This window comes from Castor canadensis, chromosome 8 (assembly GCF_047511655.1).
Source record: "Castor canadensis chromosome 8, mCasCan1.hap1v2, whole genome shotgun sequence".
In the NCBI taxonomy this organism is placed as follows: Eukaryota; Metazoa; Chordata; class Mammalia; order Rodentia; family Castoridae; genus Castor; species Castor canadensis.
In genome coordinates, this window is record NC_133393.1 from 14160796 (window position 1) to 14179821 (window position 19026).

Genomic DNA, 19026 nt, shown 5'->3' on the forward strand with positions numbered 1-19026 from the left:
AGCCCTCTTGTTTTTTTTGGTTGTACTGGGGTTTGAACTCAGGGACTCATGCTTGCTAGGTCGTGCTCTACCACTTGAGCCACTCCACCAGCCCTTTTTTTGTGTTGGGTATTTTTGAGATAGGGTCTCTCAAACATTTTTCCCAGGCTGGCCTTGAACTGTGATTTTCCTGATCTCTGCCTCCCAAGCAACAAAGCTTACAGGCGCCCTGAACATAATGCATTTTGTGTTGCTGTTTTTAATTCTGTTATCTAATCTTCTGTTTTGCTTTGTTCCCATTCTCTAATCTTCTGCTTTAGTTTTTAAGCAGATTTTTGAGGTTTAATAAAACCCACCTACTTTGAGTGTACAGTTTGACAAATTTTGATAAATGTACAAATATATTCACACACATATATAAAACTATCACCAAAATGAAAGTAGGAAGTTTTTCTTCATTATGTGAGAAGCTACCTCATATCATTCAGTTAATCTTCAGCGCTTACCATGACTTTGGGCAAACTCTGATTGATTTTCTGCCACTACAGATTAGTTACATATGCTTTTTTAAGTACAATAAGGGCTTTTAACTTATACTCAATCTTTACTCCTCTCTGCCATTACCACTTCACAGTGCAGTAAACTTTCAGTCTGTTCTTCAGTCCCCATTACATATTTTACCAGTGCACTTAGAACGCAGCTAACCATCCCCACAGGGGACTTAAACTACGACGGTGGCAGAAGCAACAAAGCAAAACGTTCTCACTCTGCATTCAGGTGTGAGTGCTCGCATGGACCTTGGCAATGCCTGATCACTGGCAAGCTAACTCATGTAACATTTCTATTCTGAACAATTAGGTATCTATTTAGTTCTCTCTTTTTTGGCGGTACTGGGGTTTGAACTCAGGGCTTTGCACTGGCTCTAGTTATCTTTTTAATATAAAGATGGAAGGGAATCTGACATTCCCAAGCAACACTGGGGGAAGTCAATATAGAGTTGGGAATGGTCACTTTTTTCATGCTTTCGCTAGCAGGGAAAGGCAAACCTACACTGTCCTAGGTAGACAGGCAACACGTTCTTAGGAAGAAAATGACCAGGGGAAAGGTCAATGTAAAAATCTCCCAGTTGTTACAGCACTTCTCACCTGGAAGGGATGCCCACACCCTCTCCTACAGGGAAGCTGTGGGGCCCAGGGCAAGCAGTGACCACAGACCCTCCCCAGCAATATGTCCAGCGGACGGATGCTGAGGGCCATCCAATACCCAGCCAGGTGGAAGCAGGGGGCAAGGCTGCATACCAGGTGGGACTCAGAATGTGAGATCAAGAGCCAAGTAGAAGAATCACATTGATAAGCTCAAATGATCAAAGACCTTATAGCAGTGTTGGCTGTACACAAAAACTTTGGAACTGTTTTTTACTATTGCTGGTTCATATGAACAGAACAAAGTCATCTTTAGGGCTTTAGAGCAGATGTTTTTTTGATAAAAATGGCATTAGCCAGTTTCCTCTCCAATGTTATTTATCAAACAAGACCTAGAAGACTCCTGGCTATCAACCAAACAAATGCAACAAAATGCAGTGAATCTGTAAACAAGGATGAAGACTCTGTAAGAGCCAGGGGAGGGGCTGAGACTGAGAAGCACTGTCATACTCTCTTTCTTAAGCGAAGTGGCATCTCCACAGGTATTTGCTTTATAATTCATTAACGAGGCCTTCGTGTTTTATGCAGTTTTTCTAAGTGTACTATGTCTCATATAAGATTAAAAGTAAACAAAAGGAGAACAATTTCATGCCAAAGCATGGAAATTTGCCATCCTGGTAGGCTACTTTAGACGGAACTGTCATCTGTAAAGCCCAGTGGCTCCTCTGTGAGTTTGCTGTGGGATCCATGTTTTAGAGTCACCTGGGCTGCTTGCATGGGCAATTCACTAATATTGGTGGGTAGGCTAGACTGCATCCTTTCCTTGGGACTAGAATACTCGCTCTGATTGTCACACTGCCAGGCAGAGGATGGGTGGTGTGGGCAGGCCCACGGGGCAGTAATCACCTACTGGGGAACTTGGTCTGGTCCCCACATTGGGATCCTCTGTAGGTTGAGAAGGCTCTGTGGCAGGGGCTACAGCATGTGCAGAAGTGCCCTCTTGGTGTTCTCTCTCTCTCTCTCTCTCTCTGTGGGACTAGGGTTTGAACTAGCAAAGCAGGTGTTCTGCTGCTCGTTCTGGTTATTTATTTTTTGATCTGGTTATTTAGGAGATCAGGTCGTGTGAACTATTTGCCCCGGCTGGCCTCAAACCTTGATCCTCCTGATCTCAGCCTCCCAAGCAGCTAGGGTTATAGGCGTGAGTCACAGACACTGGCTGGGTCCTCTCATTTTGAGGACAGAACTGTGGTCTATCTGGTTCAATGCCACCCAGCATGGGAACAGGTCGTGGCACCACAGTAAGCACACAGCTAATAGTTGTTAAAGAAAATAAGTGAAAAAAGTAAGTGAATGAATTCCACTGAGGTATGCCATATTGGTTTCTTCCTCTTCCCAGTGCCCCACTCTCCCTCCCATTCCCCCCACCTTTAGGTCACCCCAGTTGATCAGCTTTTCCAGCAACAGAATTAATCATTATCTTGTTTTATGGAACTTTTAGAGAACACCTGCTCTTGAAATACATTTTCTTCACAAATATAAGTGTAAGTTAAGGACACTGATACTCAGTGATAAGCTCATCGTAAAGTAAAAGATTCATTAAGTAGAACCATCGTTATGTGGGGACCATCTGTATTTTGTTGAGAATTTGGCTCCAAGAATTCTACTGTCAATGGACAAATCTAACTCTTTAGGTTCATGAATTATTTTGACATCATATGGATGGAATGAAAAATCTCAAGGAACTCTAGACTTCATGTGTCATTTCCCCGTCAGTAGTACAATTTGCGAGAAGACAATTACATGTTAGCAAGATGATATTCATGAAAGAAGCATTTCATGAATGAAGCAGACCATTTAGGGTCTGCCCAGTCAATTCTCTTCTGATAACTGCTCCACTGCCACAAAAATGGGGTGGAGGCTAGCAAGGATGGAAAATGCATCAAGAACTCCAGGATTCTGGTCCAATGTATGAGGAAGTCTTTATTCTAACAATGAAAAACAGAAAAATCAAGAGTTCTCCTTAGATCCAGGGTCTCAGGGCAAACCAATGCCTGACAATTAGAGCAACAGAGAGGGGATACAGAGACAGAGACGCTGACCCACCAGATTAAAAACCTGAGGGGGTTGTGGGGAGGAAACTGAACTGTAACTGACGAGGCATTATCAGGGAGGCTCACTGCCATCTGCCTGAGAGAGAATTCTGGGGACACCTAGTCCCAAGTGACCTCACACTTCTTTCAGTTTTCCCTCTTACACCTAGTCTCAAGTGACCTTACACTTCTTTTGAGTTTCTGCTCTAGGAATCCTACCAGGTCCCCATGATAAAATTCAGAGAAAAATCTCATGCTTCCTGCACCAGGAGGAATAAGGAACTATTCTGAAACACCAGAGCATTCCGTTCTTAGCAAGGCCTACCCCAGGAGAAACTATTTTACCAGAAGCTAATCTTCTGGGTTACTTCAGAGCTTACCCCGCCTACTTGGGGAAAGAGAAATAACCAACTTCAGCTTTCTCTAGCCTGTTATGGGAAGAAGGGGAACAATGGATTCCAGATCCCAGTATTCACCTGTTGGAAACCTAATCCCCAATGCAACAGTGTTGAGAAGTAGAACCTTGAAGAGGTGATCAGGCCAGGTACCAGTGGCTCACACCTGTAATCCTGGCTCCTCAGGAGGTAGAGATCAAGAAGATCTCAGTTCAAAGCCAGCCTGGGCAAATAGTTTGAGAGACCCTATCTGGAAAAAAAAAAATCCATCACAAAAAAGGGCTGGTGGCATGGCTCAAGGTGTAGGCTCTGAGTTCAAATCCCAGTACCACTGAAATCAGTAAGATTCAATAATCAATAATCTTTCAAAACTAAACGCACCAGGCTCAGAGGGCTTGATAGGTGAATTCTATACATATTTAAGGAAGAAATCCTATCAATTCTTTATAATCTCTCTGGAAGACAGAAGCAGAAGGAAAACCTCCTAACTCATTCTATGAGGCGGGCATCACCCATATGCTCAACCGGATCAAGACATCACAAAACCAGGCAACTGCAGACAGTATCTTACCACCAATACAGACGCACAGCTCCTCAGTGGAATATTATTAGCAAGTCAGTCCAGTGTTCCATAAAAAGAATATACACCATGATCAAGTGCGCCTTCTTTCATCGTGCCTCCTTTGGGCCATAGAGAATCTTTTTTTTTCTTTTCTTTTCTCTAGGGCTACAGAGAATCTTGTCAAGGCCCTAGAACACATGTTCTCTGCCTTCTCATCAGCTCTGAATAAACCTCAAGTCTTTGCCATTAAAAGCAAATTCCCTTGACCTCACACCTCCTCGGTGCTTCTGCCTTGCCAGGCACCTGTTTCTCCGAAGGCTGGCTGTGCCCCTTCCCACTCCTCCCGCTCTCTCTTCAGTCACTGCGATCAGGCTTCTGCTCTATCATTCCATGGAAACAAGTCTTAGCAAAGACACAGCAGCCTCCCCCTTGCTAAGTCTATCAGAAAGGTCCCAGGCCTTCCCTCCACCCACTTCCCAGTGGCACTCTATATGTGACCTTGTCTCCAGGGCTGCAACATGCTTTGTCCTTAGTTTCCAAGGGGTGGGGCCTTGCTGCTGTCACTTTTTTTCGCTCTCACTGTGGGCTCCTCTGGGTGTCCCTCCTATAAATGCTGACCTGCTCTGAGTTCTCTTCTGGTTGACTTTGCTTCTCTAGACACACTGGTCCATTTCCCATGGTTTCCATTACAACTTATATGTCTACTGAGCCATTTGGTTCTTAAGCTTTCCTGTGTACAGCTGCTTGTCATCCATCTTGGTTCCTTCAGATACCTCAGACCTTGACAACCATCCTAAACTCAACTCAACTCTACAATAGCTTCCCATTTCTCTAACTCAGTGAAGTTGAGATCCTGTGTGCCATCTTTATTCCTCCATTATGGCTGACCAATCACAAGTTCTATCTCACTTAATTGTCTCAAGTTCATTCACTTCTCAGCATGTCTACTGCCACTAGGCTAGTGTGGGTCTTCACTACTTCACATGTAAGTTATGACACTGGCTCTTACCACGACATACAAGACTGGTATGATTTGGCCACTGTTCACCCTTCCCAACCAACATCTTGCTCACTTCACCAGAACTTGCTTTCCTCCCCAACCTCCACCCTCGTCCCCTGCAGTACCATGGTGTCTATCCTCCTAGCCTTTGCACTTGTGTCTTCTACTTCCTAGAAAATTCTCTACCCAGACCCTCTGTCTGGGTGACTCTTCTTCCCTTTAGAAGGTCTTAGCTCAGTAATCACTGTCTTACTGAACACCGAGCACTGTCTTACTGATGTCCTAGGCCATTTCATCTGGGTAGAGCTTCTAGTCTGAGCCTGGCACTCTAGGTGACTTCTACCAGCACACGTGAAACTCTATGGTGGCTGCTGGTTTATCTGTCTCCCTGGAATAGCAGGGAGTTTTATCCCAGGCATTGGCATGCCGCAGCACTCAAATGCTGAGAAAGGACCAAGAAGAAAACATCTAGCACATCAGCAGGCAGTACAACAACAAGAGAAACAGGCAGAGGAGAGAGCAAAGGAGAAACTAAAAGAAGCCTCATTCTTCTAGGGGCTCTGGGTGGGCCAAGGAGGAAAGAACTGAGACAGGACAGAAAAAGACATGCACTGGACACCTTCAGCAGAGGTTCACTCACAATGTGTCTGGCCCATGCAGGGCACGATGGGGCGTCAGCCTCTCTAAATGCAGGTTTCCAACCAGAGCACCTCCACCACAGGCGAGGGACTGTGCATCCTCCCGTGGGTGGGAGATCACCAGGCAAATGTGTTTGGAGGGTTAATGTAGTGGAAACCTGCCGTTAGGAAGAGATGGAAGGCAGACCAGTCACTGAGGCCTAATCAGGCACTGCCCGGGCTGTAATGAGCTGTGGAAACCACCTGGCCCGTGGTTCTCTTCCCGGGCTGCACTTTAGAATTGCTTGGGGAGCTTTCTGGAAAAGGCTGACACCTAATGCCCTTTCTCCAGGCTGTTTAGAGCAGGATTTATGGGGGTGAGATCCAGGCATCCATATTTTGTAAAAGCTCCCTGATGGTTCTACTGCACAGCTAAGCTCCTCACTTCAGAGAAAACCCGGGCTAGAGAGCGTAATACAGGAGCTTATGCCACAAAAGCACTGGCTGGCAGAGGAGGACCAGCTACTCAGCTTTGCCTCCGGACCCGGCTGATTTTCCCATCACAGTTTAGTCTCTCAGGAAGCCAGGTGCTGGCGGCTCACAACTGTAATCCTACCTACTCAGGAAGCAGAGATCAGTAGGATCTCAGTTTGAAGCCAATCCGGGCAAATAGTTTGTGAGTCCCATTTCAAAAAACCCACCACAAAATGGCTGGTGAAGTAACTCAAGGTGTAGGCCCTGAGTTCAAGCCCCAGTACCACAAAAAACCAAAAAAACAAAAAGCCAACCTGAGGGTATGGATATAGAAAAGGAGAGAGACAGGAAGCAGTAGCGAAGGAGCTGGCAGGTTACAGTTTGCCTTTATGCCCAATTTGTCTACACTATGGACCTGGACCTCCACCCCTCCACTGTGGCATGGGACCAACAGTACCACCTGGTCACGAGGGAGAGGTTGGAAATAATGTGTACAATCCCTACTCTGTCCCTCTTGTTATCAACATTGTTAATGTGTTCATCATGATTGCAAAAATGGACACGAGACATTTTCAAAGAAGGTGCAGCAGAGAAGAAACCAATAATATCTAAGTTTTCTTTCCTTTGAGGTATTGGGAATTGAAGCCAGGGCCTCATGTTTTCTAGACAAGCACTCTACCACTTAAACCATACCTCCTCCCTCACTTTTGTTTATATTTTGGTTTTGAAATAGGGTCTCAAAAACTTTGCCCTGAATTCACAATCCTCCTGCCTCTGCCTCCCAAGTAGCCAGGGTTACAGGTGTGCACTTCCATGCCTGGCAAGAACATCTAGATTTTGAAGTAAGTCTGCCTATCTGGAAACACAGTAGGTCAAGCAGGCAGGGCTATAGAGGGCAGGGAACTAGGGAGGGCAGGGGGGCTGAGACATCAGCAAGAATTTAGCTCCATCATGTCTGTACTCTTACACCCAAGGCATGACAGATGCTGCAGGTCACATGGGCTCAGCTGCTCTCAAGGATTTTAAATCGACTAAAACCTTTTAGCGATCTAAAGAGATTTGGGCCTATAATGTGTTTACTTTTGTTTGATAGGCTAAACTCTTATAAATTCACTAGTTTAAATACTGACTTTTGAATTTTTGATCCATTTCTAAGAAAGTGTAAACCCTGTAAGTTATTCTCAGCCTTAAGACTTAAGTTCCCAGGGCTCCTTGGAGAATGGCTGATTCTAGGTTTGAGGCAAGGTAATCTCAAGGGAAGTCTACAGTATCTTGTGCCACAAAGTGGGGAAGTGCTGAGAGAAGGAGTCAGAATTACAGAAGCTTGCTCCAGACTGAATCTGGGGCAAAGTGAGCGCTGAAAAGAACAAGGTAAACAACAGACTACAATGAATGAAATACAAGATATTTCAATGGTTTGAATGGCGGGGAGGGGACTGAAGCTCACACTCTAGGAAGCTGTTTATATCGGATGCCTACCAGCAACAGGGTGGCTGGGGGAGAGGAGGGAAACCTGGCTGTGCTGAAACTTTCTGTACCATTTGATTCTTTGAACAAGTTAATGTATTATCTACATTGTAAACAAACGGTATTTATATTTAGAAACTTAGTCCTAATATTAACCCTTTATGGTACTGAAACTTGCTGAACTAAGTTACCACAGACAAACAGCAAAGGCCTCTGTTAATAGTATGTTTTGTCCATTACAACATTATTTTATTTATTAATTTATTTATAGCTGTGTAACCCCTCTTTTTCCATTTTTTCCTTTTCTTTATTAGCATATTATAGTTGAACTGGGGGTGCACTGTGACATTTACGAAAGCGCTTACAGTATATCTTAGTAAGACTCACCCCTCCATCGCTCTCTTATTTTTTGATTTATACAAAAATTGTACACAAATTATGAAGGACAAGAGTCACTCTCAGAGGTTCTGGGTGTCCTATGGTAAAAATTGAAAGTGATCTAAAGCCACTCTTCCAGTTCCTTCTGCCTCTAAGCCCATGTCTCCTTATTCCAACACACCTGACCTTTCATCCGATTACAAAACCAATGGCAGGAACACACTTTAAGTAACACCACTGACCTAGTATCTGACACTTTTGGCATAAAAAGGCACAAAAAATTACTTTGAAGTTGCCAGTGTTGGTTTGCTAGCTTTGGGAGTAGTGAACGGTGATTTTCTTTTCTATGGTGGTGGGCGGTAGCAGCACTTATGGCTTGAGTTCAGGGCATTCTAGGCACGTGCTCTGCCACTTGAGCTACAACCCCAAACCCTTTTTTTGCTTCAGGTAGGGTCCTGCATTTTTGCCCAGGGCTGGCCTTGGAGTATGATCACTCTACTGATGACTCCTGCCACATCTGGGACCCACAGGCATTCGCCACCCTGCCCAGCTTATTGGTTGAGATGGATCTTGCTAACTTTTTGCCCAGGCTGTCCTTAAACTTCGACTCTCACAATCTCCACCTCTTGAGTAGGTGATTGGATTACAGACGTGAGCCACCATGCTCAGACTAGTAAGAAGTTCCCTAACCCACACTGAAGCATTACTTATTATCTAGGGAAAAAAAAATTTAAAAAAGAGAGGACAATGACTATGCTGTAGCTGACTACACATAATTAATTATAATAAACGTAAAGCAGAGTAATACTAGAGATCAAAAATGATCCTGAAGTTATGTAACTGAAAATGCCTACAGCGTGCTGAAGAGATGAGCAGCTTAAGGCAGAGGCCATGTTTAAGAGAATGCAAAGAACCCAGAGACAGAGGGACAGCAGAAGGAAACTGGGGCTAGGGGAAGGCTTGCTTTTCACTCTGAACCATTTGGGGACTATTTTCTTTTTTGTACTGATGGCATGTTTCACTTATTTTTAAGAAGTGCATTTGATAAATGCTATCCTGGCAGCCCTCCTCCGTGAGGGGCAAGTTTTTAAAGTCAGAAAGAAGTGCAACTAGCTGTATTCCTGCCACCAGACCCTGCATTAATGTTCTAGTGCACTTCCTTCTGGTCAAGTTTCTGGGTGTTGTGTAAGCAAGAGGTTTTCAGTTTTCTAATTCATTATATTGTCTCTCTCTCTGCCATTTTTTGAAGAGCATAAATCATTTGTTTATTTAACATTTTATATTTACATGTGGATTTTTCACTGGAAGTTATTTTGCAAACTTTCCCCTAAATTTAAATTATTTTTGGAAACCTTTTTTTTTTTTGGTGGGACTGGGGTTTTAACTTAGGGCTTCGTGCTTGTAAAGTAGGCACTCTACATCTCGAGTCACGCCTCCAGTCCATTTTGCTCTGGTTATTTTGGAGATGGGGGTCTCAAGAACTATTTGCTTAGGCTGGCCTCACACTGTGATCCTCCTGATCTCAGCTTCTCAAGTAGCTAGGATTACAGGTGTGGGCCAGCACCGCCCTGTTGGAAACACTGTAAATGGCTACATGGTACTTCACCATATCTAGTCATACTCCCATTACTGGACATTTGTGGTTTGTAAGAAACTTTTTGCAACCAAAGTGAAGAAGAATAGCTACTGTGTGCTTTGCTTTGAGTAAAAAGGAAGGGAAATAAGAAAATACGCAGGGATCTGCCTATGTGTACGAAAATAGGAAAAATAAACTATAGACTTAAGAGACGGAATGTTGGGGTGAGTGAGATGGCGGGGAAGGAAGTGTAATAAGAGTAGAAGGGTAGGGAGAAGCAAGAGTCCCTGTTCTCTGTGACCCTGACCATGCTAATGGATCACCTGATTGAAAGGAATTAAACAGATAAAATCAGTAAGCAGGGTGGGAAGGAATCCTAAAATATGACATAGGCAGAAACAAACAGACTATACTTCAAATGAATGGCATAACCACATCAAAGAAGGGAAGAAAAGAACTGACCCAGACAACTTCTGAACACAGTATTTTTAACTAAAGGCTAAAGGCAGCACTGCAAACCAATAATGAGGTCTAATTAGTAGGTTTGTTTTTCACAGTGGTGAAAAGCCTGGATGAGCAATTCCAAAACTACTTTCTACATACTCTAGGATTGAGCAAATAAATGAATATATTGTGGAATTGGCATTTTTGCTGTTAGAAAGGAGTTACAAGTATGGAAAAGAGGGAGGGCTGGAAGCTCAGGTGGTAGAGCACCTGCCTAGCAAGCTCAAAATCCCGGGTTCAAATCCCAGCACTGCCAAAAAAATTTTTTTAAATGGTAAAAAAGAGAAGAAAAGAGGGAACCCTGGGTGAATCTAATAGCCATGAGTTACAATTGGAGGGATCAGTCTGAACTCGTAGCTTGTAATATATATTGATACAAATGCTGGGTATGTACAAATATACATACTTCCCAGCTGAGATAAACTCAGTAGCAATGAAAGCACATAGTGCTCAGCTCCTGTGTGTGCGTGTGTGTGCATGCATGCGCGTGTGTGTGCATGTGTGTGTGTGTTGCTGAGGACTGAACACGGGACTCTATACATGCTAGGCGAGCACTAGCTCTACCATGGAGCCCCCCCCCGGCCCCAGACCTTGGATTCCAAATACTGTTCTCTGTGATTCCAGGTCAAGGGAAGAGAAATTAAAAGATGAACATGAAACATCTTCTTTTGTCAGAAATTAAAGGGAGTGCTCGAATCATGACAGACACATGTCAGAAGGACCAGCGACTAATGTAGAGGGGTGCTGCTAGCCAAATGTGGATTGATCTGAGATGCAAAACAGATGACTGCAACAGTTCATAACCCACTGAATAAAATAAGTGTGTCCATATTAATGGAAACCAAAAAAAAAAACAAAACCAAAAAAAACCAAACAGATTGATGTAAACAAATACAAACACGTAAAGGGAAGAGAAGGAAAATCTTCCTTAGAGCTGAATGCCCACACCACAAGCAGGACACGGGTAGACTGAGAAAATCTCACTTGGAAACCCTCAAAGTCATAGCTCAGGAATCTCTGAAACAACAGTAATCATGGAAGCTGGAACTAGTGTGTGCGAGTTTGAAAAGAAACTGGGTATCCACAGAGCCTCAAAGTATTTCCCAGAAGATTCTTGCTAACAGCAAAAGGAAAACTAGTGGTAAAACTGGCAGACACCATCTTAAGCAAGGGTTCAAAGTTAGTATTACAAATCCACACTGCGAATCTGAGGACACAGCACCTGTGTGACAATCCTGCCAGAAATGTATGTCCTGTGTTGACTCCTGATAAAATATCATGAGAAACTCAACTTTAGGGACACCTTACAAAGTAATGGGCTAGTTCTCGTCAAACCCATCAGGATCAGGAAAGGCAAAGAAAGGAGAGGATTGTTGTAGGTTTAAAGACATGACAGAAAAATGAGACAGGACCCTGGTAGATCCTGGACCATAAACACCAAAATGAAATACTTGTTTTTCTCTTTTGCTTTCATGGACACTATTGGGAGAATTGACTAAATCAGAATAAAGTCTGCAGATTATAGTACTGTCAGAATGATCACTTCTTCTTAATTTGGATGAATGTACTGCGGTTATATAGGGGAGTGTCTGTTTTTAGGAATTATAAACTGAAGGAAGTAATCAGGGAAAAGAAGTATCAGGCTTATGAATTGCTGCAAAAATTATGTGTGTCAGGGAGGGTAAATAGAAGGAAAAATTATGGTAAAAGTTAACATTTGAGAAATCTTGGTGAAGGGTATATGAAAAGTCTTTGTATTTGCAACCTTACTTGTTTTTTGGTAGTACTGGGGTTTGAACTTAGAGTCTACACCTTGAGCCACTCCACCAGCCTTTTTTGTGATGGGTGTTTTTCAAGATAGGGTCTTACAAACTGTATTTGCCTGGGCTGGCTTTGAACCGTAAACCTCCTGATCTCTGCCTCCTGAGTAGCTAGGATTACAGGTATGAGCAACCAGCATCTGGCTACATTGGGTATTTTTGAGATAGGATCTTGTGAGCTATTTGCCCAGGCTAGCTTTGAACAGCAATCCTTCTGATCTCTGCCTCCTGGGTAGCTAGGATTATAGATGTGAGCCACTGGTGCCCAGTGGCGCCCAGCTACAACCTTACCTTTTTTTTTTTTTTTTTTTTTTTTTGGGTCAGTCTGACATTGCTTTAAACACATACACCCCTTTGACACAAGAACTAATACTCTGAACATCCTTAATCATGAATCCATGAATCAGTTTTTTTGGCGGGACTGGGGTTTGAACTCAGGGCTTCTTTACTTGCAAAGCAGACACTCTACTGCTTGAGCCACAACTCCAGCCCATTTTGCTTTGGTTATTTTTGAGATGGGGGGGGGTGAACTTTTTGCTCAGGCTGGCCTTGAACTGCGATCCTCTCAATCTCAGCTTCCTAGAAGCTAAGATTACAGGTGTGAGCCACTGTCATCTGGCTCTTTTGTTTCCTTAGGATTCTTACTAAGTCAAAGGTATACAACTTTTAAAAGAGTGGTGGATATATATCTAATAGATTGATAGGAACTACATTGATATACAAAAAACAGAAGTTCTTGAAACTCCTGACTGTGGGGGAGAAAGGAAGCACATGGAGGATTGAAGAGAGCAGATACGGGGTAGAAGTGGGGTATGGAAATGGGTGGGACGAAAAGGACCTGGCTCAGTCTGAGCAGGAACCAAAGCAGAGGAGAGGAAGGATCAGCTGGACTGCAGGGCTGACACTGGTGACTATTGCAGACCCTTTCCAGAAGCAATCTGCTGTGTTTTTACCAATTGCCCACAGCAATTTCTCTGCACAATGGCGCGGTAAGAGCGGGCTCAGGTACTTGATCAAATGACAGTGCTGTGGAGCTCTCCCTCTCCACGCGTGTCTCCCTTTATTGTGGGCCAGTCACCTGCTGTTGAGTCTCACTAAGTCCCTGAGCCCTTCCTGTTGGCACACAAGAAATCACTACATAGTCCACAGACACATGACCTGGTGGCTTACATGGGATGTAAGTAAATGCTTGCATATGGTTTGGATATGACATGACCCCTCCCAAAAGACTCCTGTTAGACCTGGTTGCCAGCTGGCAGGTGTTTGGATGCTGAGGGCTCTGACCTAACAATGGATTAATCCCTTGATGATTCATGATAAGATGGCATTATTGGGAGGTGAGGCCCAGCTGGAGGAAGGAGGACACCGGGGCACAGCCTGGAAAGATACCTTGTCCCTTACTCATTTCTCTCTCTGTTTCCTGGTTACCATGAAACAAGCAGCCTCTGTCATGTGTCCTGCTGCCATGATAGTCTGCTTTGCAATGGATCCAGCTGATCTTGGACTGAAACATCTGAATGCATGAGCCAAAATAAATCCTTCCTCCTTTTAAACTGTTTCTCTCAGGCTTTGTCACAGCAACAACAAACTAACACAATTATCTAACCTTTCATCTGATGCCCATAATATATTTCAAGTATGTACATCTGTAAACACTGGCTCCTATATCCTGGACTATCTAAACGCCTTGTGAAATGATCTCACCTAATCCTCTCAGTAACTCCATGTGGTAACATTATCATCCCCATCTCACTGATGAAAATTAAGTCTAGAGAGGTAAGTTAATTGCTCCATGGCATACAGCCTATATTTGAACCCAAGAGTTTGGCTCCAAAGTCTCCAGTCTAGACTAAGAAATTTTCATTAAGAAGAAAAAATGATAATCAATCATAAACTGAAATTTTTCAGTTAACAAATTGGGAGTTGACAATGAAAACTGTATTCAGATAAATATTTATGTAATCTGTCAGAAAGGGGCATTACCTGACAGAAGAACTGTTGCTGGCTCCCTGCTCCAGGTGTGTTACTGAAGGTGCTGGTAGGTTTGGAAGAAGAGACTGGAAGACGATGGGACACACTGACTGGTACCGGAGTCCTATTTGGCTGTGTCAGCTGATCTCCTGAAAAGTTTGATCCTGATGCCCCAGACTGAACCGCAGCCCCAAGACTAGGATGCGCAGTGCTGGCTGAGCTGACAGCAGGAAACCGTGCAGGTCCTGACATGCCTGTCACTGAGGGCATAGCGGTGAAGCCAGGTCTTCCTTGGGAGACACCGCTCTGCCCAGGTGATAGGTGCAAAACGGTTGGTGATGCCTGTTGCATGGGCATCTGTCCACCAACAATCTGAGGAGATGCATGATTAACTATCACTGGACTTCCCGAGGTGGCAAAAGTCTGCCCAGATACTAACTGGACAGAGGTGTTCTGGCTGCTCAGCATCTGTCCAGAATATGGTTGGTTGGTCCTGAGCATGTTGGAAGAAGTCCTGTTCAACATGACATGCTCTGAGGCCACTTGGCCAGAAATGAGCTGAGAGGGTTGAGTCTGAAGAAGTTGCCCATTTATGGTCTGGACGTGGTGTACTGAGTTGGAGCTGACTGAAAGGCTTGTAGGTATGAGGAACTGACTTTGAGGGGCATGAGGCTGACCCATGGGGGAATGAATGACAATACTGCCCCCCGTGCTGCTCACTGCCTGTGAGGTGACTGGCTTTCTTGCGTTCTGTTGGTTTACAATGTTCACTGACATGTGTGGACCAACCACGGAGCCCTGGGGAGAGCTTGCAGAGGCAAAAGAGATCCCTTGTTGGACGTGGTGCTGCTGAATTCCCAAATTGTTCACATTGTATGTATTCTGCTGCCCCATCTGGATAGGCTTTGGCTGTATATTAATTGGGACTTTATTTGAATTTGGTGCAAGACCCCTCTGTATGATGATGTTATGCACAGGTAAGGATGTTTGGAAATTTGTGCTGTTGAATGGAACGGTAACAGGCTGTGCTACTGGACTGGAGCTGGAGTTGCCAAATAAGGAGTTGCCATTGGGAGTCTGTCTATGAACCAGAAGCCCTCCACTCACATTTGACGGGGCCTGCTGCCCGTTGCCCTTTAATATGATTTGAGATCCATCTAGGTTATTAATAGTCATCATGGAAGGCTGATTACCAAATGACCCAATTAACTGTATTTGACCAGAACCACTAATCTGACTGCTGTTAGACAAATGCTGGCTGGGAACACTGATCCCCACGTGCTGCATGAAGCCATGTTGCACACCCACTGTATTGCTTGCGAACGATGCTCCAACAGGCACGTGAGTCACCCCTATAGGCTGCAGCGTCTGACCTGAGTAATTAGAAACGTTAGAAGCCTGAGTAAAGGATGCTGATGAAGAAGGATGAAGCTGAGCTTGTGCAAACTGTTGGCTTGAACCTATACTGGCATCCAAATACGCCTCTTCTGCCAATGTCTGTTCAGTGATATTTGCCTCCTGCAAGGATTTCTGAAGAATGTCGAAAGGTTGGTCCTCACTGAGATCAGGAAGAGGAGAAGACTCAAGTTCATCTTCAAGAAACTGAAGGCTACTTGAAAGTGGTACTCCATCACTGGGCCCTTCTCCAAGCTGGTTGCTTACACCTTTGAGGGACGACTTAGGATCAGCACTCTACAAAAATAAACAGTATGTTACATGGCATGCCAAACCTTTGAAAGGGATGTATAAAAATTAATGTCACTTTTGAGTGTTAGTGGAACATAGCAATATGCTTTTAGGATACAACTTGCCAAATTACTCCCCTCATTCTGCTATTTTATTTCTTTAGTAATGATGTACACACTTATATTTGTAAGTGTATGCATTCATTATTCTCGTAGATTATTTTATAGAGGATAAAAAACATGAAATACTGACTACCTGGATCCAGCTTCATGTTTTTGAGATACTAGCACAGATTCTTATTTTTATATTTTTAGTGGTAGGGATTGAACCGAGGTTCTTAGGCAAGTGCTACACTACTGAGCTACATTCCCAGCAAAATTTATTTATTTTTTATGTTTTAGTGGTACTGGAGTTTGCACTCATGGTCTCATGGTTGCTAGGCAGGCACTCTACCACTTGAGCCACTCCATCAGCCCTTTTCTGTGTTGGGTTGTTTCTGAGAAATAGTCAACTTATTAACATGTTTTTTAAATCACTTAAATATTTAGCAACATATCTTTATCTTAAAAAATCTTTACAAAAAAACCTACTTAAGTGTCCTATTCAAAAGTCAACAGCCACTAGTGTTAGTTTTGTCCTCAAGGCACTCCAGCAAAAGACAATGCAGACATAGGAGGAGAAATGAACACAGTAGTAACAAATAAGATATACTCCACTGACCAACAATGTAAAAAATTGTAAAATAGAATGATATGAAAGCAAATCATCTAAAATAAGTAGAAGACAATAAGAATGTATTTAATACTACTGAATTGTACACTTGAAAATAATTAAGATGGGCAATTCTTTTTTCTTTTGGTGGTTCTGGGGATAGAATCCAGGACCTCATACAATGCTAGGCAAGTTCTCTACTACTAAGCTATATCCACCGGCATTTGAACTTAGGGCTGTGTGCTTGCAAAGCAAGCACTCTAGCACTAGAGCCACACCTCCAGTCCATTTTGCTCTGGTTATTTTGGAGATGCAGTCTTGCGGACTATTTGTCTGGGTTCTCCTTGAACCTTGATCCTCCTGATCTCAGCCTTCCAAGTAGCTAGGATTATAGGCATGAGCCACCAACACTTGGCATCAAAAGGGAAAATCCTATTGTGTGTGTTTAACTACAATTAAAAACAAAAAGAACTGGGTGTGGCGATTCACACCTCTAATACCAAGACTTAGAAGGGTGAGGCGGGATGGTTGAGAGTTCCAGGCCAGTTTGGGCTACATAAAGAGACACAGTCTTAAATAAACAAACAAAAGAGGAGAGAGAAAGAGAGAGAGAGAGAGAGAGAGAGAGAGAGAGAGAGAGAGAGAGAGAGAGAGAAGATTCATTTGAAAGTAGGGAAAGCAAATAGAAGCAAGAAGGTCTTTTGTTGTTGTTGTCTTTTGCAGAGAACTATCAAGGCAACCGTGGATATCTCCTGAGTGGTGATACACAGTTTAATACATTTTCAGTGTGCAAATTAACAAATCATAGGTTTGTTTTGAGACAGGGTCTTACTATAAAGCCCAGGCTGGTCTGTAACTTGCTATGTAATCCAGGCTAGACTTGAACTTGAAATCCTCCTGCCTCAGCTTGAGTGATGGGATTACAGGTGTGAACCACCATGCCCAGCTAACAATCACATTTTTAAGAGCATTTTTGATAGTTGTACTATGCCTGACATGCTGCAATAAAAGTTTGCAATAAATACATACTGAATGAAGCAGTGTGAAAAGTTAGAATTAATACTGACCTGGAAGTAGGAGAGTGGTTTAAAAAAATTATTTGTGTTGAGGTTAAATGCAAGTGTAAAGCTCTGAGTTCAAACCCCAGTACCGCCAAAAAAAAAAAAAAAAAAAGGATGAATGTCAGAAATGCTACTGGGGCTGGGGTCAGTGGTAAAGTGGATTTGATAATTGGCACCACCATAAAAGGAAGGGAGGGAGGGAGGGAGGAAGGAAGGAAGGAATGAAATGCTACTGATCCACAACCATTACAGAAAATCAGGGCTGTGAATTTGAAGCCACTCTAGCAGGTAGAGGCATCTTATATGACATGGTCTGACAATACATATACTCAAATACTTGGAAAACTTCAGAGTTTCTGAATACCATTCCATTCCACAGTAAAGGCCCTCAGGATAAGGACAAGTTAACAATTGTTGACTGTCCTGAGTGAGTTCCATGACTAGAAAATTGATCTTAACCACCTAGGAGGTGGTTCCATTGCTATCCTGGTTTCATAGTGAGGAAATGGAGTATCACAGAAATTGACTGATGCAGCTAAGATTACACACCTAGTAAGAGGCAGTGAGGACTCACCTGTGGGCAGCCTAACTTTGGCCTACCATCTATAGTAGAATGATGAAACTGAGAAGATTAGGTACCATAAGGTTTAAACACAAGATTAAACAAGGTTTAATCTTGATACAGTCCCAAGCAGGACTCCCCATTTATCTAACTGGTCTCCATGCTCCTAGAGCTTAACAATATGGGTCCAGAGGCTGGCGTCAGAATCTTAGGGCTGCAACTCAAGGATGTGTAATATTGGGCCAACCTCTCTATGCTTTATTTTCCTCACCTATAACATATGAATAACAGTAGAACCGCTTCCTGGAAGTACTGGGAGGACTGCATGAGATAATACATGCTACGCCTTTAGTACCAAACACATAATGCTCAACAAGTTCAGTTAGCATTTTTTTCTTACTTAAAACGAAAATGACTTGTAAGTAACTATAATTAAGAATGACTTCTTTAAAGCTTATGTAACAAGGCTCAAAACATATGACTGTCTCAAGTTATAACACTTGAGTCATTTTAGAAAGCTGAAAGCTTAGAAAATTGGCTAAGTAAATCTCATTTGGCCTGTATGGTATGATTAAAAGTAGAAAACAACATGACCAGTAGAGTTTTCTCCCCGCTAAGTTACAAGAGATAAGGATTCTCTGAGGACACAAAGGCAGTTAAAGCCTCACTTCCTCAGGCATCCTTGAGACGGTATCCAGTACTCACAGTAGAGTTGGCGAAAATGGAATTTGAGTTGGCTGCAGAATATGCTGCATTAGTCAAGTCATCGCTGCTCTGCAAAGGGCAAGTTCAACAAAGTGGTTACTTGAGCTGTTAAACAAACAAAAGTTGTATCGCGCGGTGATGTTCTGAGTAGCACTTACAGGTTTGTTACTGGGTCCATGGAGAAAGTAGTTCAATGCTTGTGGGTCTCTAGAAAAAAAAAAAAAGAGAGAGAGAAGGGAAACAACAAATAAATACCTGTATTTTTTTTACTAGGGTGAAAAAGAAAATGATGTATTAGCCCGAGTAAAGCCTTCTCCCTATTTAAA

The 19026-nt window shown here is 43.2% G+C and overlaps 1 protein-coding gene across 1 annotated transcript in view; it reads right to left on the minus strand.

Moving 5' to 3' along the window:
* Bicral (BICRA like chromatin remodeling complex associated protein) overlaps positions 1 to 19026 on the minus strand; it is a 67020-nt gene that overhangs the window by 14473 nt on the left and 33521 nt on the right. Inside the window, exons 3-5 of the mRNA XM_020157259.2 lie at positions 18859 to 18907; positions 18701 to 18769; positions 13988 to 15667 (exon numbers count right to left, since the gene is read on the minus strand). Coding sequence (XP_020012848.1) covers positions 13988 to 15667; positions 18701 to 18769; positions 18859 to 18907 — 1798 coding nt within the window. The remainder of the gene's footprint in view (positions 1 to 13987; positions 15668 to 18700; positions 18770 to 18858; positions 18908 to 19026) is intronic.